Below are 27,379 nucleotides of genomic sequence, written 5' to 3'. Positions count from 1 at the left end.
GATAGCTGGAGTACTGTGGTAATGTGATACATTACAAATCTGGAAGAGGTAGGGGAGCTAGAGTGAGAAAACAAATTATGGTCTAATAATAAACAGTCTAATGGTACTGTCTGAAAATTATTTAATCTACCACTTAGGTAGGCATCACTGAAAAAAAGTGAAAGTATTAGTCGTTCAGTTGTGTCCAACCCTCTGGGACCCCATGGACTATAGCCTGCCAGACTTCTCTGTCCATGGAATTCTCCAGGCAAGAATACTGGAGTGGCCTGCCATGCCCTTCTCCAGGGGTTCTTCCTGACTCAGGGATCAAATCCAGGTCTCCTGCATTGCAGGCAGATTCTTTTCCATTTGAGCGACTTGGGAAGAGGGTAACCTACCACTTAGGTAGGCATCACTGCTGCTCCTGCTGCTGCTGCTGCTGCTGCTAAGTCGCTTCAGTCGTGTCCGACTCTGTGCAAGCCCATAGACGGCAGCCCACCACGCTCCCCTGTCCCTGGGATTCTCCAGGCAAGAACACTGGAGTGGGCTGCCATTTCCTTCTCCAAAGGCATCACTAGGTATGTCTAAGAAACAATGTTTGAAGAAAATGCACATATAGTGAAGAATAAACACAGAATCATAAAATTTATTTCATTCAAATCCCAGTCCTGTCTTCAAGGGATATCTCCAGAAGACCTTCCTTGGAGTTTCTAGTCCCCAAATTTCTCCAGTCACTTGTATTACTTCCATAAATGACTATTCATATTCATTGTCTGTGCACTTTAAAACTTACATTATCCCCCACTGAAATAGAACTACTTAAGGAGTCAGGTGTAATCTTTAGCAAAGTAACTAATAACAGTACTGAAAAAAATACAGCTAAAGCAGAAAAAATAATTTCTGGGATTGAAAAACATGATTTTCAAATTTAAAAACTCAGATTAAATGAAACAGGAAATACATTCTAAAAAAGGAATGAATTTATAGGTACACTGTCTTAACAGCATAAAATTATAAATAAATAAAAGATTGCCATTAAATATAACTGCCTGACAATGCAGCACTGTTCTCCAAAATAACCCCTGGGTCAAAGAGGAAATTATAAGTAAAACTACAAGCTAAAAGCAAGACAAAAAGAAAAAGAATACATCATATCAAGGCTTATGGGGCATGACTAAAGCTGTACTCAGAGAAAAATAATCTTAATTACCACTATTATTCAAGAAGCCCATAAATAAAAGAAATAAGCCCTCTTCTTGAAGAACTGGAAAAGTACAAGAAAACAAATCCAAAGAGAAAAGAAATTTGCAAAAATTTAAAAATAATGATCAGAAAAAAACATTGTAGAAATGATAAATAAAATCCTGGTTCTTTCAAAGACCAATAAAATAAACTCTTCATAAGTAAAACTAAGTAATAATAGAAGAAAAGCAAAAGTAAACAAATTATGAATAATGAAGGCTTTCACTACATAAATAGATGTGATTAAAAGAGCTATACTTTTATATATACATCTTTGATATCAAATTTAAAAATCTAAAGATAATGGATGATTTCCCAGTAGAAGTTATCAATATTAATCCAAGAACCAGAAAATTTGAGATGACAAATTACTAAAGATAAGACTAGAAATGTGATTGTAGACCTACCACTAAAAAAGGAACCAGGATCAACTGGTTTTGCAATTCAGTTCTGTATTACCTTTAAAGAAGAGATAAGACTAATATTGGGCTTCCCTGATAGCTCAGATGGTAAAGAATCTGCCTGCAAGGGGGAGACCTGGGTTCGATCCCTCAGTTGTAAACATCCACTGGAGAAGGAAATGGCTACACACTCCAGCATCCTTGCTTGGAGAATTCCACGGACAGAGGCTACAGTCTATGGGGTCTCAAAGAGTTGGACATGACTGAGCAACTAACACTTACTACAAAGATCAATATCATTTAAACTCTATCAGAAAAGAGGAAAAAAATGGAAAGTTAACTAATGAATTTTATAAAGTTAGCAAACTTAAGATCAAAATTTGCTAAAGATAGTACATAAAAGGCAACTATAAAAATATTAATAATATAAAAAATAAAATACTAACAAAATATAAAATTTATAAACAAACAGAACCCAAAAAGTTTGGCAAGAAAAAGCTCTACTATGACCTAGTAGGATAGAAAAAAATCAGCAGCTACTCCTAATGGATACCAACAAGAATAGAAGGGAATGACTTAAATATTGAAAGTGCTTTTTACCAACAGTTAACAGCAATCCTCATTTAACCATTAAATGCCAAAGTCATTTCCACTAAAACCAGGAACAAGTCGAGATCATCCACAATCTCTGTTTTCATTCAATAATATTTCTGGTGATTCAATTTATTGCAATAAGATAAGAATATAAATAATTAGTGTAAAATTGGGAAAAGTTAAAACGAATTTCTGTTTACAATTGACATGACTGTATTTGTTTAAAACACAAGTACTATTTAAAGATCATGAAGTCAGTAAGCAAAATAGAAGAGGTGGAGAGGCAAAGATAAACACAAAAAAATCAATAGCTTCCTTCTATTCTAGCAAGTTTTTAGGAAGTATTGCACTATTGAGACCATACGCCAACATTTTATTTCTTTTGCTTAAAAGGATATATATTACTAGTGAAAGGAGTATTGAATATCAAACTCATTCATAGAATCTTTTAATCAATTGCTACTGCAACCAACTGTCTCCAGTATCAGCGTGTCATTGTACACTTTTTAATTATATTATCTATTTGTGCACAAGTGTCTTTTACAAATTTAAATCTGTACCCCTTCCAGTTTTCTGATAAGAATATTTGTATACCTGTGGTGGATTCATGTTGATGTATGGCAAAACCAATACAATATTGTAAAGTAATTAACCTCCAATTAAAATAAATTTCTATTTTTTAAAAAAAGAATATTACTTTATCTTGTAAGTGTCCTCCAAAATGTCTTAATTCACAGTGCTCAAGCCCTCTAGATCTAACAGTTCATTCCATGTTTCAAAAAGATCAGTTTCTTATCTTTGGTCCCAAGGCATATGTGACAATATATAATAACTCTTCTGCTTGGAAGACTGAGTTACCTAGCAGATTTTCAAATTCTCAGATACACCAATTAGCTCATTCCTTGTCATGCTTTGAGTGAAGTGTTGTCACACTAATGTAAGTCACCTGCTAGACTACCATTTACAAATTGTGGCATTTTCATAGCCCATAGTGCACTGTACTTATCCTTTGGTGTTTTAAACTTCTTATATTTTTTCTCTATTTCATAATAGACCCATAAAAACTAATTACTAGTATGACAACCCAATATAATTCACTCCATCTTTAATAAAGAGGTTCTGTAATATAGGACTTCACCAAAAGTCTCTAGTGCATCGTACCAGGAGGATAGCAGAAAGAGGAATAATGTTTCCATTTATAGAGAAGAATAACATTAGGTAGATAACCTATAACTAATGATGTCTAAAAAGGTCTGCCAAAAAGTGGATGGCATAGTCAATGTCTAGGGCTGGGAAAAAGAAGTAAAATTATGTCTCTACTTCATACCACACATAAAACTATATACAAGAATTAAACACACACACAAAGTTATTTTTAAAAGCTCAAATAAAATATTAAAAATTATTGTAAACTCTTCAGGGAGTAAAAGCTTGCCTCAGCATGCCCAGAAACTTAGGAGCCATGAAGGGAAAGGCTGAATGATATGACTACCATGAACAAAACGGAATGAGGTAGGATATGCATGGAAATATACACATGATTTTAGGTGAAATAAAAGTTGCAGAACAGAACCATATATGGACAGTGACCTCATTCTGTGATAAAAATATGAATATGTGTTATCATTCATGTTTAAATATGTAGTGATGCTAGTGGTAAAGAACCCGCCTGTCAATGCAAGAGATCTGAGATGGAGGTTCATACACTGGGTCAGGAAGATCCCCTGGAGAGGGGCATGGCAATCCACTCCAATATTCTTGCCTGGAAAATGCTATGAACAGAGAAGCTTGGCGGGGTACAGTCCATAGGGTCGCAAAGAGTCGGACACAACTGAAGCAACTTAGCACAGCATAGTTCAGCCCATGCAGAAACATATTAACAGTAGGTAACTGTAAAAATGGGTGAGAAGAGGGCAGTTTTATGTTTTAATTTAGATTTTATCTGTTTGCGTTGTTAATAAGCATAAAGAGCTTCTATGGTTTAAGAAAATATAATAAAGAAGACTAAAATAGACTTCACTATGAAAAATAATCTCTCAGAGTGCTAACTCCGAAATCTGTCTCAGAGAGGCAGTCAAATGCCCAGGTGGATGCATAATCCTGTCCGTCAATGCAGAGGCTATAATATGGTCTTCTTTCCCAGATACTAATTTTTCCACTTTCTAAGTTAAATAAATGTATCTGGGACTTCTATTCGTAATTTAAAAATAACTGAAAAGCAATTCCAGAGTGTTACTAATATCTTATTTCCCCAAATACAGTCATTTCCACCTAGACACATATGTGTGACTTGTATTTATAGACATTCACGAATTATGACATTCATAACATAAAGGTTTAACTTTTATATCAGAAGAAAATCAATCAGAATTTAAGTAATTTTTATAAGCAACATGGTGCGATTTAATACTTTCAATTTTTGGCTATAGATTACACAGATCAGCATAACAAGAGGTGAAGATTGATGATCTTAAATACTAAGTGATTACAAAGAATTATTCTCCAAGTCAGTTTAAATGGATTTAAGATTTAGAAAATAGTTGTCTGTTTTATTTGGTCTTGCCTAGATTCCATCTTTTCTAATATCAACAAGATAATCCACTTAATTCATTTTAAATGATGGAAGACTGTAAAAATCAGAAGTTTTCTTTTATTGATCCATTTCATTATGTCAGAATTTTCATTACAGCTTATTGAAAGAAAGCCACAAAATTTAGCAAGATTATAGTTAAACCACATTTTAGCAAACAGAAAACTGAAGTAGAAATGGGAAAAAAACTAAAGAGGTAACAATTTATTTTACCTTGGTTTCCAAAAAATCAACAACACGTTATCATTACTCATAAGAAAGGTTCAGAACAGCGAGATATTAATATGTATGAGGGAATCCATTACAAATACTACAGTTTTCTCCTGTTGTAAAATATACATTTCTCAAATCCTGTATGCAAACTAATTGATAATATATCTTAACAGTCATAAAACTACCATCAACTGATAATCCACCCCTGGCTAAGGGTCATCTGGGCAGACAAAATTTCTAATTGTGTACAGAGAGAAACATGCTCTAGCTCTTGAATACAAGTATTTGATTTCACACACAAGTCAACCCCCATAATCGACATGGGTGCATCAGGTTCTTCTACGTTGACAGCACCAACATCGAAGTAAGTCAGCTCGCCCCAATTCCCTAAGCACTAAATAAACAACCTTCTGATGATAATGTGGTTCCTGATGTACAGAATGTTAGGGACAGAATGTTCTGAGCAGCCAACACTAAAAATCTGTTCTACTTGGTAATTACATTTCTTAGAGTAACAGACTCTCATTCTTTTTTTTATTTTCAAAAAAGAAAATCCACCCAATTTAATAACATGTTATGTCCGTGTGCAAACTTGGAAATGTTCTAATACCCAAAGATGCTTGTAATACACTTATTCTTTCACTTTTTAAAATGTAAATGGTCAACAAGGGTCAAAGAGTTACACTTAGCCCACTGTCAGTGCTGGATCAAATTCCTTTGACATGAACCTGTTAGAATGAAGCTACCCCTCCAATAAGGCTTCTTTCCCATTCCCTCCCTCCCCTCAGGCTTATCCCCAAACCCAACAATGTCCAAGCCCTTAACAAGGCCTGAGAAGGACACAGTGGAGAGGGAAAGGCATGGAGATATATATATCTGAAAGCAAAGATGTGTTATCCTGCTTGATACCTCACCTCAGGGGTCAATATCCTAGTCTTCTGTACCCGGAGATGGCAGCGTGATAGTTCTGGTTTAAAGGCAAGAAGAGCCACAGTTTGAACAGAGAAATAAAGGGAAAAAATCTTCAGTCTGGGATATGATGAAGAAGGAATGTAAAATGTTAGCATTGAAAATAGTCATAATCATTCTTCAAAAAACCACTCTCAAGGGAATAGAGCAGAGAAATTAACCAAACAGAGGCATAAACACAAAATTTCCCTGAACCATATCAATTTGCTAAATCTACACTTAGAATCTCTTTTGAAATAAGGCAAGTAAAATATGAATTTAAAAATAGAAAACCAGTTTCCTGAGCCTTAAATATTATGCTTTGGGTGACAATTTATAACAGAACTATACTCCATCTTTGTAAAATCACCTTTGAACACATTTGCCGGGAATAGACCCACTTAAATTCCTAAAATCAGTAGATAAAAACAAAATAGCAGAATATCCTTGAGTTTCTAATTTCCTCAGTTTCCAAGAAACTGCCATGCTTTCTAAAGAAAGGTCATTGGCTCCCCCTTGCCCCCATGACCTGCCACAATCACGGCTACTATACTAGTAGGGTGCCCTTCCCAAAATGTTTGAGTGGCAACCTCGGATGTGAAAGCATCAGGACATCAGAGTGTGGCTGGGCCGGCCCTGTGTCTTCCCTGGACCAGGCAGTCATACATCTGTCTCACACAGCACTTCCCAAAGTCCGGGTGATTCAGTTCCAAATAATACCAGGCATGGGACATCAAGATTCATGCAATGCACATAGGGCTGTTCCACACTAAGACCGGTGCTTTCTCAGTCTCTGTAAACAACCGTCCGAAAAGTCTTGGCATCCAGCCATACGTACCCAGGGTCATCTTGTTACCACAGCAACGACAATTATCATTCTGCATCAAATGCCTATTGGTGCATGACCTGGTGTCATGGAAATGAAACGATCACCCCCAAAAGACACAGAAGCACAAAGAGACTATTGTCAATGGTCTCTCAGAGGAGGAAATCAGAGAGAAGTGTGAAAGAGGGAAAGGGAAGGAGAATGGGAAGGGAGGAGAGGATGAGAAAAGAGACCTGCGCAGCAGATGGACACTGGTCAGGCCTGCACCCCTGCTGCAGGGTGGCTTTTTATTGCCCAAGTTCACTTCATTGCCACCCCAGGTCAAAAAGTCACTCAGCACCCCAGTTCAATGTGGCTTGATCAGAATTCTTTTAGATGTTCACGATACAGATCTGGGTGAGGGAACAAGTTTGTTCTTATTGCCTCTATTTTCTCAAGTATCTCCAATGAGTACATTTTAGAAGAAAAGTAGACAAAATTTAAATCAGGTTCTGAAAGTTCATCTACAGTATCATCCAATTTGATGTAGACTATATAGGTATACTGAGATAGTGTCTGGAAGGGTATCCACAGTTGGAATTTGATGCTTCTTTCCCCAGCTGCCACAATCCCTTCTCCAGTTCTTTATGCTGCTTTCTACTCTTACATTCTGCACCTTCTCTCTGGGGATCACATCCGCTCCCATGTCCTTAGTTATCATTTCTTCTCTGGTGGCCCCCAAATCTATATCTGCAGCCTGGTCTTTTCTGAGCACCACATCAATAGACTCAAATGACATTAGGGTATATCCATCTAGATGTCACACAGGTATCTCAAAGTTAGTTTATTTTAAATGGATAAGGCTTTCCCTCCCAAATCCTGTTTTCTACCTAATAATAGAGCAAGAAAAAATTTTAATTCCTTTACCCTCATTCCACCCTTAAAACTGATGTCAAAGGAGCCCCAGCATGATTCAATAGAGTCATCATACCCAACAACTTCAAGCTGATCAGTCCTTGGTCCTTTTGTCTATTGTAGGCAACATTTGAGTAAGTATATGGAAGCCTGGGGCTAAAACCAGATCATAACTGAACAGAGATTTTACCCTTTCCTGGCCTCATGTATAAAGTAGGATAACACCCCCAAACTGACCAACAATACATTGTAAGGGCAGGTGAGATCATGTCTGCTAAAACATCTCGAGTACACAGTAAAAAGAAAAGCCTATTTCTTTGAGAAACTATTGTTAACAGTTGCCTTGCAGGAATGACATCACTCTACACAGTAGTCACTTAATAAATGCTAACTTTTATTGTTGTTATTATTTATTAAATGATGCTGACACATGGCAGAATGCCCCCAGCAACACAAAGGTCAACCAGAACAACTATCGACACTGAATTCTAAGGAACTAAGTGTGCTCAATTTTCTTAATTAATTGCTATGTGCCAGAAAATTCTAAGTATTTCACATATATTACTTCATTTAATTCTTTCAGCGAGCCCCATCTTTAGCACTCATCTATTATTTCAGAGAGAAAACTTCAACCCATCTTATGTTTAATGTAAATACTTTTTCTACTCAGTTCGTGCTCCAATCAATCACCTGCTCCATTCCCAACACTTTCCTTTTTCAAAAACTTCTGAAAAATCAGTATTTGTTTTAGGTTAATAAGAACATATAGATGAATAAAAAGTAAAAAGGTAAAAATTATACTATCCTTCCACCCAAAGACAATCACTGTTACTATTTGGATGTCTGTAATTCCAGAGTTTTTAGTGTCTACTTAAATATCTTATATTCTCAGAAAAACTGAATCATACTAAGAAGACTCCTATCTAACCTACCTTTCTCACTTAACAGTGCATGATGAATATCATTCCCTGACAATATGGACTGCAATTGACATATTTATCTTACACCATGTGAATATTCCTTAACTTATGTAACCAGTCCAGTGTGCTACATTGTTTAACTTGCTTTCAATTTTTACTATTTCACACAGTGCTGGGATAAACAGCCTTGTACATACAATCTTTGGCCAATGATTCAACTATTTCCTTAGGACAAAGGGATTACATATTTTAAGGCTAATGATATGTATTACCAAATGGCCCTCTGCAAACCTTGTGCCAGTGTAAGCGAATTCCTACCACCAGGGTGTGAAAGGCTCCATTTCTGCCATACTCTCATGGACACTGCACAGTAGGTGAGACAGGGACTTCTATATGAATTCCAATTATTCTTTCTAGTCAAAATTATTCACTGGCTCTCAGTGTTCGGTGAGGTAATATTCCAACAGTTCTCCACAAACTGGCTTCAGCCAACTTTCCAAATTTATTTACTTCCAGTCACACTTTCCACTCTAAACAGACTAGTCTCCTCACTGTCACAGCAAGAGTTCCTACCTCCATGCCTTTCTCACACCAGTCCCCCTTCACTCCCATCACATGGAACTCCCTAACTACCTACCCCACTGAGGATTCATTTGAAATGAACACTTCCTCCATAAATCTGTAGCTGACTACTGTATCCTGCAGAAACCTTTGCTTTCTCTGCGCTCTGAGTGCGAGTATTTAACAAAGAGTATATGCTTGAGATATTGTTTTCTTTTTGTTTGTATGTTTTCTTATCTCTCCAACTAGACTATAAACCGAAAGATAAGTATGGTTTCTCTTTTTTTTCTTTCCAGCATTAACACACAACTTCATTGATGATACACAAATGCAGTCAATGCAAATGACAGGAGGGAGCTTATTTGTGAGGAATTGGTTCACTGTCACTTATGCAGAAGAAATAGTAAAAATATTTCAATCTAGGCAGTGAGATAAAAAGCAACAAACATTTTCAGAACAGGTAGTGATATTCATTCATCCAGCTTAGGCCTGCAGACCAACTCAGATAAATATCAGCATTGATGATACAATATGATATTCATTACTCAAAACTGGCAGCTGAAAGGATTCCTTTACCATATAGACAAGGTGGAGAAAAGGAATAGTTTACAACATGTGTTGCTTCTAAACTACAAAATCAAGAACTTATTCCTGGCTCTTTGGGAACATATTCTCAGCCAGTTTGGCCACGAATTTTCCAACTTTCACTTTTACCAAAATATCATGATGACTTTCTAGCCCCAGAATCTTATCAGCACACACCTGAAATTCTTTCAAAAAGGAAAAAAGTGAACCTTCGCTGAATTGATTCTGAGTAGATTCATTTTCCTCCCATTTAAAATTGTCGTTTATGTTCTCGAATATGACCAGAAGCTTCAGAATCACCTCTTTGTTCTCCTTCTTGTTAAAGAGGGAACCCAGCGAGGATGGTACTTGGGCCCTGAGCAGTTCTCTAGTCATGGCTGGATTTTCAGCCAAATTCAAAAGGAGTTTCAAGACCTGAAATTTGGTTTCTTCATTTCCTGCTGAAAATAAACGGAAAAAGTCTGAAATGGAATTAGCAAGCATGTGCTGATACTCATTAGTAACAGTCATGTTCGTAAGCAATCTTAGACCTGCCAGCTGCACAGATGAGTTCAATCGAGAAGTGATTGTGTCATCACAGACTTGATTCATGTATATCTTAAGCCTGCGCTGATTTTCAGCATTCACACTCAAGTTATTTAGGACAATTAAAGCCTTTTCCTTCACTATGGGATCCCGAGTATTGAGAATCTTTGCAACAATTGGGAGACCACCCAGATCACGAATAATATCTCTGTTAAATGCATAAGCAGCATTGTTACCCAGAGCAATTAAAGCTGCTTCAAGAATATAAGGCTTTTCAGACATCTCAACCAAGCAAAGAACTTTCTGCAGCTCTTGAGGGGACAAAATAGTATCATCAGAATTGGGGGAAGCCCTTTTCTGGACAGCTCGACGAGCCCGGGTGGCCCTGGCCCTTGCCCTGGCCCTCGCTCTGGTTCCAGCCTCAGTCCCAATCCGGGCCCAAGGTGGGTACCATACTATACCTTTGTTCTCACTGTTGTCATCATCATCATCAGACCAGTCATTGTACCTGGCCCCAGGACAATCCCCAACATCATCCACATCCCCAGACCCTCCCTCAGCCATTTTCTCCTTGTTCTGTTTTCTTCCTCTGGTCAGTCTATAAATGCAATAGCAGGCGCCAGCCCCAATCACCAGTCCCGCAGTCACCCAGCCTACTTTCCTGGCGTAGCCCATGCAATCGTCCCTGATGGTATCAGGGACCAAGGAACAGAGTGGTCACTCAGGCTGGGGGAGGAGGGCTATGGGCCTGGCCTGGGTGCAGGCCTGTGGAGGATGATTGTCTTCAGCCACTTCAAGGCCACGGCAACTGATTCTGGAGGTGGACCTAGGGGTGGAGAAAGAAAACGGGGTTTGAGTTTCTCTTCTCCTTGAGTTGTCCTCTGCAGAGAGTTGTACAGAGAGACAAGCAAATGAGTTCTTGGTAGAAAATGTAGATTATTAACAAACTCTTTCCCCCTCATTTCACTCTCCCCAGCCCACCTCCTCCCCAAGCCTAGATAAAGGCAGTGGAGCGCATTCTCTCTGCTGGGGCCTCAGCTACCCCAACCTTGGATGTTCCCAGGGAGTGGCACCATTGCACTAACCTCCTCCAGACAGGCAGTTTGCCCCTTCTTCCCTCCCCTGGAGATGTGCCACGCCCAACAACCCTTGCAATCTGCAGAGAGACCAGAGCCAGTGAGAACTGAAGCCTTGATGGATTGACTGCTCCTCCATTTGTTGCTTTCCTGATTCACCTATCTAGGTTGTCAGATTAAGAAAAAAAATACAGAAAAGACAACCTCTCTCTGCCATCCAAAACATGCACATGCCTGCCGCTTCTCTAGCCTGAAATGGAGAGTTGTTGGGGAAATAACATGGGGTGAGCCTGTCCAACCGTGGGCAATTTCCAACCCCTCCCCCATTCCAGGCAGCCCCCATGCCCAAACCGACCTCTACTGATCCGAGGAAACTTCCTCCCTCGTTTAAACTGGTGCCACCTGCTACAGCAGACCTGCAGGATGACAGATCGAAAACATGGGGACTAAGTGCTGTTGAGAGAAGAGGATTACGAACAAACTATCTGATAGGTTTCCCTTCTGTCATTCTCCCCCACCCCACCCCCCACGACACACGCGCGCGCACGCACACACACACACTGCACGCCATTTCGCCACAGTCCCAAGAGTGTGAGAAACACACTCAGACTCAGACCTAACCTAGATTATCGCTACCTCTGGTTTCTCCCCACCCCATCCTCCCAACGCCCCCGTTAGGGTCTCTAGATGGTCTTACCCTCAAATCGACCTTCACGGATCGGGGTTAATTTCCTTCCTCTTCTTTAGCCTGGTGTGGTGCCGCAACCTATGGAAAGACTGGCAACCCGGGAGAGGCTCGGATCCACGAGACACAGAGCCACGGTCAGGAAGACGCAGTCACAGTAAGAAAGACGGGAAACTGCCGCGACCTAGTGCTTGGTGGACGGACCGGTCCCCAGAACAGAAAACTCTGTCCTTAATTCGGAGGCCTGGCTGTCAAAGGTTTCCACCCCTTCGACCCTTCTCGGGGTTCTGCTGACACATCACGGTGCACCTCCCCTCCCCATGTCCAGCCTTTCCCCTCTGGCACCGTCCTGGAGGACTGGGGGCCAACACCCAGCGTACAGCTCCCTTTCCAGATTACGGCCTCGGTTCCCACCAGATTCCCACGTCCCGATCTCTGAGCTCCTCCCAAACACCCCCCTGCTCACCATTTCGCAGCATCAGAATGGGCTGCGGGCGGGACAGACGTCTTGGAAAGCCGGCGGCGAGTGGAAGAGACGACGGAGGCGCCCCAGGATCCGCGACGGTTTCCGCCCTGCACCCTCAGCCACCCCCACCTTCTGGACTCTCCCAGGCACTGACCTGCACGGATCCGGGACAATCTCCTTCTCCTCCTCCTTCTTTCCTCTGCTGCAGGCCCGCTGGCCCTCGGGGCAATGGGGAGCTGATACTCAGACGGGAACAACGACCAGAACAAGAAGGACTTCTGCACACGTCAGCTCTTGGTCACGTGAGACCTACGTCATCCACCAACTCTGGTCCCCAATTTCCCCTCCCACCAGCAGTGCGGCAGAAGAGGGCCCGCCCCCCTCCCTTCCCTCCCCCACGGCAGGCCTTGTTACTCTTTTTTTTCTTTCCTAATCCCATCTCCCTGTAGTTGTCTTTGCCTTCCTCTGATTACCAGAAAGGGACAGCATCTTCCCCTGGGGTTACTGGCCACTTGTACTTTTTGAAAAATTGCCTCTTCCTTCCCTGGACTCCTGGGACAGTAACCTCTCCTTCCACCTCCCTGCCTCCCAGCTATAAATGTCTACCATTTCCTCTGAAATCTAGTCCCAGATCTGAAAAGAAAAAGCCACCAGAAAAGGAGACCTGGAGTGAATGCAGTTTTTCCCTTACTTACTGTTTTATTTTTTGTTGTTGTTCTTTCAGTTCTGCCCTTTCCCACCCCCAGACTGCATTCTTTTTAGGAGGAAAAAAATGGCTGTAAAGCTATTTTCATTTGGTAAAAAAAAAAAAAAAAGAGTGGGAGAGTGATGTTGGGTGATGGCCTCCAAAAGTCCCACATGTTCTCACTTGTAGGGAGTGTTACACACTTCACTCAAAGCAATCTTAGTGTCTTCTGGGGCCTAGCACATAACACAATCCTGAATAAGCTCATCAGAGTGTCTGAGAATACATAAATCTTCTAACTAAGCCAGTCTTCTAAACAAGACTTTCACTTTCATCAGTTAGCAAGGCACAGGAGCCCTCAGAAGCCAGCTACACAGAAAAGGTTGAGTGGTAATCACAAGTATGTCGGATGCCTGTCAGATAGGAGGCATGCACACTGACAAAGTGAGCGACATACAAAGAACATTACAAAAAATACAAATGGACAACAGCATTTTTAAACGGAGTAGGTTGTTAGAGGTGTTAGACCAAGTCAAAACTGGCTGAACTCAGCATCTAGCAATTAGTGTGAAACCTTTTCACTGACTGTATTGATGAATTCAACAAGTCACCTGTCACCAACGAGCGAACTTTTAAGAGTGGGAAAAATAAGGAAATAATGTCATGACACAGGGTCTACAGTGTGATATGCCCTGATAGTTAAGATATAAGGTTGTTATCTGAGTCTAAAAAGTTTAAGATCCACAGACAATATGGGAGTAAATCAAGAGACTGGGAAATTTGGGAACAGGCAAAATTCCAGAGAAATTCATATCAATGTAACTTCTGAAAAATAGTACTAGGATATGACTAAAATGTATTTTTTCTTCCATTTTTATTGAGATACAATTGATATACAAGACTGTGTAAGGTGAAGATGAACAGGATATGACTGAAAGTTAGTAAGCAGAAAGCAAATCAACTGTATGATTCTGTGTTTAGAGAAAGATCATGTGCAGCGAGGGGGCTTATTCAAACAGGAGTCTATGAAGAGAAGAGTCAGAGGCAAGTGTTGATAGTTCCCACCCAAGCACTGTCTGGAGGAGAGGAAGTCTTGGCTGAGATGCGTGGAAAAATTAGCTTTCTTTGGCAGAGCCATCCCCATGATATGTAAGTGTACTTCAAGTTTCTTAGATGAAAGCCACTTCTTAAAGTGCACCGATGCCCTTGCTCTCTGATTGCAGGCTTACCACGCAACCTTCTGAAGTTGTGGCTTCCCAAGTAGTAGCTTGCCAACGGGGAGAGAAGGGGCTGGTAAAACTAACAGAAACCTCTAGTACCCCTGATGGTTGTACTTCTCAGGATAAATTTTTCAGTTGTCATTTCGTTGTGAAACTTAGCTTCCCTGTGGCCGTCTTACAGAGGAAATGCAGTGATCCGTGGGTTTGGGCATTCAGATATAGATTTATATATGTCTCTCTGAATGAGAGTCTTTATTTGATACAGGCATCTGCTCTCACTATACAGACAAATTCAGGTGTTGATCCTGAAGGGCTGAGCACAAGACTTTGTACTATCGATGCGACCGTGTGGAATCCTGTCAAGGAAGTCAGGGGGCTTTGGCCTAGAAGGCAGCCTTGTGCACCACCATTTCAGAAGTGCACCACCATTTCAGAAGTGCACCTCTCTAATGCTCAGTGACAACTAAAGCATGCTGTGGCAGATAGACCCCCAGCGCCTCAGTCACAACTGGACAAAAGATGCATATCCCAAGTAGTTAAAGTGCTCCTGCAAATCAACAATAACCTCTGAAACAGTTTACAGTTCTCTCTGGGAAAAGAAAGGAAGTGCATTTCACATTTTACATGCCCTGTCATTTTCCACAGCAAAAGGGTGGTCATTGTGCCCAAAACAAACCAACTGAATACTTACTCTCTTACTGAAGTTTAAACCTGAGCAAAGATAGAAAAACCAAACATCAGTGGAAGTTTATGGCGTCCTGAAGAGACCATCTATCGGTTCCTCCTACCTTGACACCTCAGAGCTGATGCTGGTCTTCGAAATGCCCTCACTGTTTAAGTTAAACAGATGTGCTTTCTGTTGCTTGCAATCAAACAAAACTAATACACAACACAGAAACAACACGATACAAAAAGTAATACACCTTTTAAAGATAACAATCTTCTATCATTTATTTTTCTTACCCTCCAAAATTCTATCAGTGTTACCGTCTGCTGATCCTTTTCTGTTTTTGAATATGTTATAAATCATGCATCATATATGACCATATGCTGATTTAAGCCAAGAGGTTCTTTTTGACAGTGGACTCACATAGTCTTTTGAAGACTTGTCTGAGGGATTGCTTAAGGATTTTCCCGTTTTGCTTTTCAAATGGTATGTCAGGCAAATAGCATGCCCTTAAATAAATATTTGTTGGTGGGTGTATAACGGAAGGAAAATAGATTTTATATGTCAGTCCCCAGCTTCCTTGGTAGGAATTGTGGATCAAAATGACCACGAGAATTGACAGGGTTATCATTCCCATGGGGTTTAGGAAGTTTAAGAGAGGGAGTGGATCCAAACAGGAAAGATCTGACAGCCTGGGAGAGTGGTAGTCAGGGGTTATACACTGGAAAAATTGAAAAATATACCAAAAGGGAGAGAGATTTGTAACTAACGAGGAGAGGTAGGAGCGGATCTTTTGTCCCTGAAGCATGGCTAAGTAAGAGTTGTGGAATGAGTCCTTATTGTAGAGGCAAGTCAATGACACCTGTATTTCTTAAGTTTTACATGCTCTGCAGTTCTTTCTAATGTATATACTCAAGATAAATAAAAGCTACTTTTTAAGTTCTTAGCAGCCAAAAGAATGATAGTGAAATCTGCAAGTTCTGTTAGTAAGGCTTCGTAAATATAAATCACTTCCTTTGGAGAAGTAAAATAAAGGATGATAAGAAGAACAGGGTAAGGAGAGGATGGCAAAACAAATGAGTTAGGGGTTTAGAGAGAGATGAGTTGTAATGTCGGTATGTTTGAACTATAAATGTTTAAGGAAGACCAGAAAGTTGTGACATGTTCTTGACTTGTGAATTTTTCACCAGCAAGGCACTCTGGGCTTCCTGGTTCACCTCCTGAAAGGGCCTCCTCCACACAGGGGCCCCTCACCCAGGGAGCTTCCTGCTGGGGTGTCAGATTTCAATGTTCTAAGAAAGAGGCTGCCTGAAGGGTTTATATTTAGAGCATGACACCCCGGCGGGGACAGCTGGATGTCTGGGAACTAAGTTCTGCAGACTTTGTCCCTACCTTCTGGGATTATTCTGAGGGACTTGTATAGATGGTACAATGAAATTGTAACAGAAGGGAGAGGGTGAAAAGGCCTCTTTTTCCTGGCAACACTGCTTGGGGTCCCGTGACCTATGCCGTTTGTGAGGGGAAAAGGCAGCGGATCTCAAGGGCTGTCAGGTTGTGGCAGTGATTTACAGTCACCCACAGACCCTCACCATTATTTCCACTGGAAAAGGCTGAACACCAGGCACTACCAAGGGGACAGACAGGGCACAAATGACAAATACCGGAGGTCTTTCACCAGTGTCGTGATCAAACGAAAATTCCACTATCATTTTCATCAATGGGATAGCAGGGAATCCTCTGATTTCTGGATGATTTATGGGTTACACCATGAAACTTGAGAATAGATTTTAAATAGAGCTTTGAATGAAGAGCAAGCTAATCTTTGAAGTTACTAATTTGTAAGCTTCATCTGAAGACATAAGATTCATTGGAATTTGGGGTCTGCGGAGAGTCTGTCCTTCAAAACCAGAAAGGAAGCCATCTAGCAGTTCTCTAACACATAACGCTATGAGTTCAGCCAAGAAGAAAGGGATAGTGGTTCACTTCTTTAAACTGGTCACAATTAAAACACTGACCAATTTACTATAGATTCATTTTATCCATTAATTTATAAATCATATTAAAAGCACACTGGCTTTGTTTGTAAGGGTATGTTTTTATAGTTTCATATGCTATTTGAAAGCTGCTATCTCCTCTGCAGTCAGAAGAAAATGTTTTCAATGTACAAATTAGCTTAAATCAATGAGGTCTTCGTATTAACTAGGAAATTTTGTTTTATACACACACACACGGATTTGTATTTTCTGACTACAAAATAGTAACTTGAGTCAATTAAGAAAGAATGGAAGAAATAGAATATGAATATATTAAAAATAGGAACAAAAATCTCGCTGTTACTTGGGCTTTTATTTCCTGCCCCTCTGCTTAATTTTGGTGTAGAGAATGCATGTGGGAAGGGGTAGAAATGAAGAAAGAGGGGACAGGAGTTTCAGAGCCAAAGAAAGGGTAAGACATTCCCCTCAAAAGAAGTGTAAGTAAATGACAGACCCAGGAAAAGTGTTGCCCTTTTCTGTAATTAGAGAAAGCAAATGCAAACACAGAGAGCCCTGGTCACTTCTGGCATTGTTACAGAGGAAAAGAGTAACAAGGCCCCTTGTGATGGGGGGAGGTACGGGGCAGGCTGGCGCCTGCCGCACTGCTTGTGGGAGTGGAAATTGGGGGCCAGAGCTCAGTGGTGACGCGGTCGTCACGTGACCAGAGCTGCCTAGACCAGAAGTACTGCTAGTCGCCTCCGTCTGGGTACCAGCCCCCTATATCACTCTGCAGGCGCGTGAAGGAAGGAAAGTGGCCACGGGCGTTGCAGGTCGGTATGAGCGTGGGCTCTGCTTGGAGGGAGACGGGGCTGGGAGAAGGCCAAGAGCGCCACGGATCCAGGTTCCGGCAGACAGGGGTCTGTGTCCCCTTCTCGCCTACTTTCTAAATACTGCCGTCCCCCTCCTCATGCCCATTTTCATGGAAGGAATTGGCGGACTTCGGGCGGCGGGTGAGGGAAGTGAGTGGCTGGTACAGAGTCTCCGAGGAAAGAAAGGGTTCAGGATCAGGACACTCCTGTCCCGAGTGCTGCTCCGTCCACCAAGCACTCTGTCTCCCCCCGACCCCCCACCGTCTGTCTGCAGGTTTGTAGATCTGTTGGCCCGTAGATCGCCGGGGAAAGTCGCGGCGAGGGAAGGACCAAAGTGCCTTGGGACCGTGCAGGTCGCTGTGAAGGTGGGATGAGCCTTGGCCCCTGGGTGGGGGTGGCGGTGGGGATGAGGGCGGGAGGCTGGGATCGCTGAGGCCCGGGTCTGAGCCGCCCTCTCCAGGCCCTTTCCTCCATACCCCCTCCCATTTCAGCGCAGGGAAAGGGGTGTGGCGGCCTTTGCTGGGGAAATGGCGGACGACAAGGGGGGAGGGGTGGGGAAACCAGTGTTAGGAAAGTCAGGAGGGTGTGAGAAATGTTTTAAGCTCAAAGGCTGGAAATTCAGAAAAGGGACCTGTGTTCTCATTTCTGATCCATCCACTACACTGTAGTTTTCCAAAGCCGGCTATCTGTCGTTCCCTCTGTCCTGCTGCCAGACTGTCCATCAATCACTGTGGAAGGAGCACTGAGCACAGAAGACAAGAGAAGAAGAAGGAATTTACCTGGCTTTGGTAGAGGCTGGTAGGTGAGACTGCCTCTAAGTCTTTGGGGCTGGGGGTGTGGTGGAGGAGGAGACCACCTGTCACCCTCCTGGCGGTTATAGCCCAGCCCCAACTCCCGCCCTTCTGTGTAGGCTCTGGGAGACAAATGGTGGGTCCTGAGGGGAGACAGAGGATGACAGAAAAGAACAAAGAACTCATTGCCAAATAATCCACTTCCCTCAGCCGAAACTCAAACTCCACTCTGTCTGGTGAGGCAGAAATCCAGGTATTGCAAAAAGCCCTAATATCATTTTTCACCCATAGATTCATCACAGGAGAGCCTCAGGAGCCTGGAATAGGCTGAAGCTGTCTCCCCTCCACCATCACTCACCCTGGCCTTAAGAACCCTCTTCTTTCAGGTGAAACAAGACCCTCTCCTGTTCTGTCCTACCCCCCGCCCCCACCCCCAGCTGAACAGACCTGAACATGGGCCGGGCTCGGGAAGTGGGTTGGATGGCCGCAGGACTGATGATTGGGGCTGGTGCCTGCTACTGCGTTTACAAACTAACCATAGGAAGAGATGACAGTGAGAAGTCTGAGGAGGAGGAAGAGGAATGGGATGATGAGCGGGAACTGGATGACGAGGAGCACGAGATTTGGTTTGATTTGACAACTACAGCACGGCCCTGGAGTGAGGATGGGCACTGGACTGAACCTGGGGCACCTGGCGGTGCTGAGGACAGACCTTCAGGTGGGGGCAAAGCCAGTCGAACATACCTGGTAAAACAGCGCCCGTTCCCTTACGAACACAAAAATACTTGGAGTGCTCAGAGCTTTAAAAATTTCAGTTGTGCTCTTGGCCTCTCCAAGGAGCCTTTCATTCAGGGAAAAGTATTGTTAGCTGAGCCCAAGGATGCCGGTTTTTCGTTTAGCCATGATATCAACAGTCATTTGGCCAGCCTCTCCATTGCTGGAAACACAATCCCGACTCCCGACCCTGCTGTTGAGGACGGAAAGGCTTTGTGTGGCCCGGATAACTTGAATGCAGGTGTGGAAAATCAGGGCCAGATGAAGACGTGCCTCAGCCAAGTGTGTCGGGAGACCGTGTCTCTTTGCTGCAACTCATTTCTGCAGCAGGCTGGATTAAATTTGTTAATAAGCATGACAGTTATTAATAACATGCTGGCCAAGTCCGTTTCTGGCTTGATGCTTCCTTTGATACCAGAGGGAAGTGAATGTGCTGAGGGGCAGGTTGTGAAACCCCTGACGGGTTTGTCTGAAAAGCCAGCCTTGTCGGGGGAGTTGCTGAGAGCCCAAGTGCTATGCCCCTTCGTGCCCCTCTTTGTCAGGAACACAAACAGACAGCTTCTCTCAGAAACCCTGGCCTCTTAAGTGGCCCCTCCAGCAGGGTGGGACTGATCCACCCCAAAACAAAGCCCAGTCAATGGGGAACACACACTTGTGTTCTCAAAGACTCTGCAGCGGGTGCTATTGAAGACCCAGCGTTAGCTGGCTCAGCACATCTCTGGGTGAAAGTTGCATTTGCTGAATCCGGGACCACACTCTTACTGGTCAGGCGGGGGTTCCCACAGAGCTTTGAGTAACCTCTTGAGTTTTCAGTCTGCAGGCAATGTGCATTGTAAATTGCTCCCTTGCAGCCTTCTCCCCTGTGGTAAAGGGTCCTTTCAGCGGCCAGCTGTGGTCCAAGAACAACATGTTCTAGCCTCAGTGGGGATGCCTGGCCTGTGGTGGTCTCTGTGTCTAAGCTGGGCCATGCTGGGGAGACCAGACCCATAGGGGGCTTGTGCCAAAAGCCTATCAGTTGCTGCTTAGATGGGATCCTTTCCATTTACTCTCTTTTCTTCGCAAGCCTATGAACGATACCTATTGAGCAAAAAAGTACACCCCTCTTCTATGCGCTGTACTGACTTAACCTTGTCCACCAAGTCTGCATTTTTATGTACATTCAATAAAGCTGTGTGCTTTGACTGGCAAAATGGAGACCCGGTACTTGTTTCTGAATCTCTAGTCTGCATGAGGGGAAAGACCAAAATACATGATCCATGCTAACTGACTGGGGGCATTTGCTCCTGGCAGATGCCCACTCAGCAGTGCCCACAGGAGACTGGAGAAGGGATGAGCTGCAGGGTTCAGGGGGAGCCCCCAGAAGGGGCTGGGGGAGGGGCTGGGGCAGGGAAGGGGGTGGGGATGGGATGAAGAAGGACTCTTGGGAGGACTAGAAGAGGCAACACCTTGAAGCAGGCAGCACAGTGCCTGATGCAGAGAAATCCTTCCCTCGAAGAAGGTGTCTTTCCTCGCCTGCTGGCCTAGAGAGGAAGCTCAGTACCCTCGGGCTGGCCTGTGCATCCCTGCCGTCCCACTGGGCAACCCATGCCTGACATCTGATGCATAATTATAGCAGTTACAGTTGCTACTTGCTGAGGGCCTGCTTGGTGGTGTTGTCTCTCCTGAGAAGCAGCTGTGCGACCTACTTGCAGGCCTCCTCCCTTCCTTGGGAGGCCAAGCCCAAATTCCCGGACTAGCGAGAAGGCTTGGCCTCGCTTCCTCTGGGAAACCTCTTTTCTGCCCTCTCCCGGGTACTTCTGTGGGATCCAGGAAGGAGACAATGGAGACGTCCACGGATCCCCGAGGGGCTGGGAGGGCAGATGCTGAGGGGCGTGGCATGGCCATGTCTGGTCCACCCAGAAGGACACATATTCATGCCGTCCATGCAAGCTCCCGGCACCCCTGGAAGGAAAGGAGGAATGTGGCTCTGCACACGGAAAGCTCCATGAATCTGTGCAACTCATTCCACCGCCCCTGCCCACATTTCCAGACCCCTCCCAGCAAGCCTCAGCCCTGGGTCAGCAAAGCCAGATTCCCGGGGTGTTTTGATGTGTCATGAAGTGGTCCTCCTCCTCAAAGGCCAGGCTCACGTAGGGGACAAGAAGCTTCCTTTGAGCGGTGCTGCCTGTGAGCCCGGTGCCCTCTCCTGGGCCCCCCTGGGGTGTGGCTCAGGGACCCTGCACCCTGGTCACCAGTGGTGTCCCAGTGTACTGCTTCTGACTGCCCTCCTCCATGCAGAGCACAGTGTTATCTCAATGTTTCCCTCCCTTCTCCGGGGAGCCTGGGGGCGGGGGGGGGGTGCAGGTGGGGTGCCACTCTCCTGCTTGTACTCATCCGCCCCCACAGTTTGGGCTGCCTAGTGGCCTTGGGGGCCTGCCAGAACTCTGCCCCTTCCCAAGCCCTGGGGCCTTGTTGGGCAGCATGTGACTGGTTGCTGTGACACCACAACCCCAGCAAGGCTCACCAGGCTGGGGCTTCGTTTGCTGGCTCTGGGGCCCTGTCTCCTAAGAGCTACTTACCTGACCCTCCCTTTGTGCCTAGCCAGCCTCAGGTGGGTGGGGCAGTCTGTTTGCCAGGCAGGACTACCCTCAGGCCGGCCCTCATCCCCTTGTCCAGTGGAGCGTGCTGGCCAGGGGCATCTTCAGCAACACCTTTTTGCTCAGCCTCAGCCATCTCTGCCCTAACCACAGCATTTCTGCTTGCTCCTGGCTTGGGGTCCCAAATGGCCACGTGCTTCCTTCCTCCTCTGCACTCTGCCGAGTGCCCGCTTGAGTCCCGCCACAGGCAGCGCTCCACCATCTCCGAGGCAGGCACTAGGCCCTCTCAGGCCACAACTGACTCGGATCTCAGGCAGGGGCTGGGAGGCCTCTGCCCACCTCCTGAGCACCTCTGTTACAGGACAGCCTGCCAGCCCTGAAGTGTCTCCACAGTGGGGTCTTGGCCCAAGACCCGACCCCTCTCCATGAGCTGGCACTGCCCTCCCTGAAACACTCCCTGTGTGGGGAAGCTCCGGGCCCTGGCTGGCCTCAGTTGGCCTTGGCTGGCTGCTGTGCCAGGGCGGGTGCCCGGTTCCCCGTGGGTTCTGCCTCGGATGTGGAGGGACCTGGAGCGAGAGGCATGCCTGCCGTCAGGGCCTGAGGAACACAGAGGCTTTCAGCGCTGGAAAGACTAAGGTGCCTGCCACCCCTGCCATGCTTCATTCAAAAATGAGACAGCAGGGGACCACCCAGCACAAACTTAGACCCACCTGTCTGCTACAATCCACCAAGTTCCTTGCCGGGTTTCCCTGTGGCAGACATTAGCCAGGGTTCTCAAGGCTTGAGCTTGTCGCACTCTGTGGGGGGTGCCTGCCTTGATGGGACTGCCCCAGCCAAAGCTGTGTCTTGGGTAAGTCTGGAAGTGCCTCCACACACTGTCTTCCGGCCGGCTCCAGAAAGAGCCCTGCTTTCCCTTCCTCATTATCTTGTCTACGTTTGTGCCTGTGGATAGAACTTTTACAGCAACTTCCAGTACCCTCCCAGCCTGCTTCCTGTCCTGGGAACTTTGTTATACGACCCCCCACCCCGCCCCTCCCTGACATAAGCCCAGGTCGGGTGGCTTGCAGGCATCCAGCTTCCTGCCTGCTACACCCCCTGCATTTCCCAGGCTGTATTCCCACGGGGCCCTTCGTGCCACGCTTGGGGCAGTTCCAACCACAGTGCCCTCACTCTCAAGTGTCACCGGGGACAGGCACAGCCCTCAACAGTCAGTCCCTCTGCTGGGCCACCACAGCACTTTGGGCTAAGAGTCTGACTGCAGTGCGGAGCACTGGCCCCCACCTCTCTCCTGGGGCAGTACTTGGTCTAAGATGGGATGGCCCTGCGGCACAGCCCTGCCGGGCATCGGCCAGTCCCTTGTCTGATCCTCATGCCACATGCATCATCTCACTCTGTCTCACACACACACACACCCTTCACCTTGCTCAGGACCTCCTCTTCCCCAGAAGGCTCATTCTCCCTTACTGCTTCTTGCTTTTGTGTGTGGCTTAGGATGGCCTTCCCCATTTCCCCTTTACGAAAGGAGCCTCCTCTGTGGTTTCTAATTCTTTCTTACCTTTCCACTTCAAGGCTTGTCTCAAGGATATACCTGGAATTTCCTTTTGTGCAAGGTGGGAGTTGTCATCCAAACTGACCCCTTTTCCAAACAGATAACCTGTCAACACAGCACCACTTATCACTCCATTCTCATGATATCTCATGATATATAGTTGGTGCCTCTGGGACCTCATGCCCCCAGCCGAGCAGCCCCTCTGTGGCTTCCTGCTGTGGAATTCCTCTTAGGGCACACTCCTTTCTCCCAGGAACCCGTCGCTGACTCAGGGACCCTCTGGGTTACTGGGTCATCCGTGGCGTGTGAGGTGTGTGTGTTGTCAGGGAGAGTGTGCTGGTGCTTCTGAGCAGGTGTCAGGTATCCTCTGATACCATCTCAGGATGCATTCTGGCCCACAGGAGACTTAGGAACCCCCTGCCCTGCCTGCTTTAGCGCCAAGCGAAATGGGACTGGTTTATCCCCTCACCACAGCTGCCTTAGTTTGCGAGAGAAAGCTAGTTTATTTTCTATATATAGACTTGCTCTACAATCTACAGTGTAGTCATTGTCCACATTTGAAATAAGGCTATTGTTATATGTTGAAATCACCATGATTTCTTTCATCACTTCCCTTGATTTTCCTTTTGTGTGATGTATTTGGTCATTCAGGAATTTATGATTTTTGCGCCTTTCCGTGTTTTTCTGTGAGCTCTATAATTTTCTTTTACTTAGGACAGTCTTTGACAGCCCAAGGTTATTAGAAGACATTGAGTGTATTTCCTTCTAATACAAATAGTTTGCTTTCAAAGTAAGCTGCTTTGTTAACCTACTAGTGGTTTGTGCTTGTGTGCATGTGTGTGTACATTTGGTTTGAGCTAGCTTAATTTTCTCTGAAGGTGTAATTAATTACACTAATGTCACTATTGCACAATCTGTTTTTAATGTTTTAATTGAAATGGGCTAAGTTGATGGATTAACTGGCAACTTCACAATTTTCCCATCTAGGCACATTTATTTAGATCCTTTATGTGAGAATGTTTTCTTTATAATGATCTTTCACATTTTTGAGGGGGATCTGTTTTTGTGGCTTTGTGAAGGGTCATGGTCTTTACCTCTCCTACAATGCTATACTATTTCGACTGTGCTCTCCTTATCCCATGAGCCAGCACACTGGACATATCTGTAGTTTCTGCTGCTTTGGAACAGCAATGAAGTGGGGTGATAGTCAAGTGTCTCACCATCAAACTCCTAAAGAGAAGCGTAGGGGGAAAACACAAGGCATTAAGGCCTATTATTCCACCGATGCTCTTTTTTTAGAACTCTCCCTATAGACCTTTCTTTTCTTTCATTTTACTTTTAGATTTTCTTCCTCCCTCTCCTCTGGCAGTAGAGTAGTTCAAACAGGTTCTTCTGGTTTACTCAGTCATGTTTCTTTAACCCTGGCAAGGTCTCCATTAAGTCTCACTGTGAGTATTCTACTGTTCTTTGTAATTGGTATCTGGAAATAGGATGATTTTGAAGGAAGGAAGGGTAGTTTGATGGCTCAAGTTATTACCCCAAATAAGCACTCCAAATAATTATGTCACACAATCCCCCTCTGAATAAATATTTGCAACTCACAAAGAGTAATGTCAGTGTATAACTATATATCCAAAATCCTGTATTTTTCATTATCCAGGCTGTTAAGTAGTAAATGGATTTTGTGACTTTCATAAATAGGGAAGGCATATGGAGGTAAGCAGAGTGATGGGAAATGTTCCCACCAGCCTCCTCTCTCAGCCTTTTCTACTCTGTTACTCTGTCCCTTGGTCAGACCCCACACTTTTCCAAGTTTGTGCCTGGGGAAACAAGAAACTAATCCTAGTGCTCCAATATTTTCTGATGAGTCCTCTGGTCCTGCTAATGTCCACCCCCACCCAATAGGGTTTCGATCTAGCGATTGATTTGAGCCAGGAAACATGTGGTTGGCTATTTTCCCTTCTTTCCCCCGCTCTTGCTCCACAGAGTTCCTCTCTGATGGACACTTCGTTTAGATCCCAAGTTCTCACTATCTATAGCTTGCGGCAGAGATCTATGGTCAGAGTCTTCCAAGCCTGCTTTTTGATATGTAGTTAGAGCTTTGGGGATTCAGGGAAACTCTAAATTGATCATTATGAGTTTGAGAATCCTAAGTTTCTTGATTCAGGTACAAGCAGTAGGTCGTTTCTCTTTGTGTGAGGTTATAATCCTAATCATTTAATCTTAATGATGAATGGGCCATATGGGAACATTATTTACAGGGGTAATTAGATATAGTTTGGTTAAATATTTTTTACAATATCATTCTTGTTACATGCAAATGAGACTGCACCAGAGTAGGATCAAGAATGGGCAGGGGCACAGGGGGCCAGGTGGGCAAACAGGAAACACTGCCCTATATGTTTGCCTCAGTCCTCAGGGGGCTATTACAGACAGAGATGAATATGGAGTCAGGAAACTCTACAAAGTATCTATCAGTCATCTCCCATAACATAATATCCACAAGGCTGGACAAAGACAACTCAACTAAGTCTTTATATTTCATCTTAAATATAGATTTAATTTGTTAAAAAAATAAGTATGAGCCTCAATTCAGTTCAGTAGCTCAGTCATGTCCAAGTCTTTGCAACGCTATGGACTGCAGCATGCCAGGCTTCCCTGTCCATCACCAACTCTTGGAGCTTGCTCAAACACCTGTCCGTCGAGTCAGTGATGCCATCCAACCATCTCATCCTCTGTCGTCCTAGTGGTTCAAAAGATAACAGAGAGTATACATTGTAAATCTTTCTCTCACCTCTCTGTCCCCACTACCCAGTTTTTCTCCATCAGAGGCAATATTATCAATTTATTGTGTATCTATATATAGGGGGATATGTAGCAAAATATGTAATATACATTTGTATATATATATTCACAAACATAACCTTGTCAATCATTTGATATCACTACATAAAAACTACATTTTAGTTTATAGTTGAATAGTATTTTATTGTATAAATATGCCATAATTATTTAGTCTGTCCCTTATGTGTGGATATGTAGGTTTTGTCATCATTTTTCATGGACACTAGAAATAATGATTCAATGGTTATACTTATTTATATATTATACATTTCTTTTTCTTGCCTTCTCTTTCCTCTTTTCATATACCCAATTTTAGTTGATTAAATTATATTTCTTAGTGTTTGTCTTTTGACTACTCAATACACTTAGACCCCTGTTGCCAGATTTGTCTGCTTTAGATGTTATTTTTGTTGGCACCCCACCCCCTACCCTGGCCCTAGGGATAAGAAAATCAACATATTTACATTACCTCTCACTTTCTTTTTCTTTCTTTCTCTCCCAATTGTTGCAAATTAAATCATTTCTACTCCATCTGGGTTTATCACTATTATATTGTTCTGTCACTATAATCACCACATTTGTTTTGGTCTTCACCCTAAATTTGCATAGATTTGACACTAATTGCTAGACGTTTGCTAAGGTTTCTTTCTTCCCTGTCACTTTTGCCTTCATCTCTGTGATTGTTAAATTTCTTCTACATTTTCCCTGAGGCCTGACAGCTCACATTTCAGCACATTCTTGTCTTGCCATCCTTTTCTTGAACTGTTGCTTCATTGCTTCATTAAAACTTTCTAATTCTTGGCGAAATATTTATTGACAATTTTCCCTACTTTTTTCATATGAGTTTTCTCCATCTGCCATGCATTTTTCAGGTCCCTTTTCTCCTTTCCCCCCTGCATTACCTCTGTTTACCTTTTGTGCCAGTT

General features: G+C 43.9%; 2 protein-coding genes across 12 annotated transcripts; one reads left to right on the top strand and one right to left on the bottom strand.

Annotated features, from left to right (window-relative positions):
- Positions 1 to 4,848: 4,848 nt before the first annotated feature.
- On the bottom strand, positions 4,849 to 12,787 carry ARMCX3 (armadillo repeat containing X-linked 3). 6 transcript variants are annotated; one of them, XM_060407371.1, is made up of 5 exons: positions 12,506 to 12,787; positions 12,052 to 12,229; positions 11,710 to 11,770; positions 11,364 to 11,434; positions 4,849 to 11,104 (listed from the first exon to the last, which is right to left on the bottom strand). In XM_060407371.1, exon 5 carries the CDS (start codon positions 10,951 to 10,953, stop codon positions 9,814 to 9,816), a length of 1,140 nt encoding a protein of 379 aa, XP_060263354.1. In that variant the 5' UTR covers positions 10,954 to 11,104; positions 11,364 to 11,434; positions 11,710 to 11,770; positions 12,052 to 12,229; positions 12,506 to 12,787; the 3' UTR covers positions 4,849 to 9,813. The 6 variants fall into 6 exon arrangements, with proteins under 6 accessions (XP_060263354.1, XP_060263353.1, XP_004022543.1 ...); XM_060407370.1 differs by having other exon boundaries at positions 12,052 to 12,131; XM_004022494.6 differs by having other exon boundaries at positions 12,052 to 12,131; positions 12,660 to 12,787.
- A 4,986-nt stretch (positions 12,788 to 17,773) lies between these two features.
- LOC101106998 (protein ARMCX6) lies at positions 17,774 to 20,674 on the top strand. Of its 6 annotated transcripts, none has more exons than XM_004022493.4 (4): positions 17,774 to 17,880; positions 18,194 to 18,284; positions 18,633 to 18,717; positions 19,002 to 20,674. In XM_004022493.4, exon 4 carries the CDS (start codon positions 19,164 to 19,166, stop codon positions 20,067 to 20,069), a length of 906 nt encoding a protein of 301 aa, XP_004022542.1. In that variant the 5' UTR covers positions 17,774 to 17,880; positions 18,194 to 18,284; positions 18,633 to 18,717; positions 19,002 to 19,163; the 3' UTR covers positions 20,070 to 20,674. The 6 variants fall into 6 exon arrangements, with proteins under 6 accessions (XP_004022542.1, XP_042097615.1, XP_004022540.1 ...); XM_042241681.1 differs by having other exon boundaries at positions 18,633 to 18,721; XM_004022491.4 differs by having other exon boundaries at positions 18,588 to 18,717.
- Positions 20,675 to 27,379: the final 6,705 nt, after the last annotated feature.

The sequence above is a fragment of the Ovis aries genome, chromosome X, assembly GCF_016772045.2.
Source record: "Ovis aries strain OAR_USU_Benz2616 breed Rambouillet chromosome X, ARS-UI_Ramb_v3.0, whole genome shotgun sequence".
In the NCBI taxonomy this organism is placed as follows: Eukaryota; Metazoa; Chordata; class Mammalia; order Artiodactyla; family Bovidae; genus Ovis; species Ovis aries.
Note: the sequence above shows the minus strand (reverse complement) of the source record. Positions and strands in the feature narration are given on the sequence as shown.

What these genes read in the sequence shown, in the direction of transcription:
- ARMCX3 (XM_060407371.1), bottom strand. Translation starts at nt 10,953, where the DNA reads ATGGGCTACGCCAGGAAAGTAGGCTGGGTGACTGCGGGACTGGTGATT.
- LOC101106998 (XM_004022493.4), top strand. Translation starts at nt 19,164, where the DNA reads ATGGGCCGGGCTCGGGAAGTGGGTTGGATGGCCGCAGGACTGATGATT.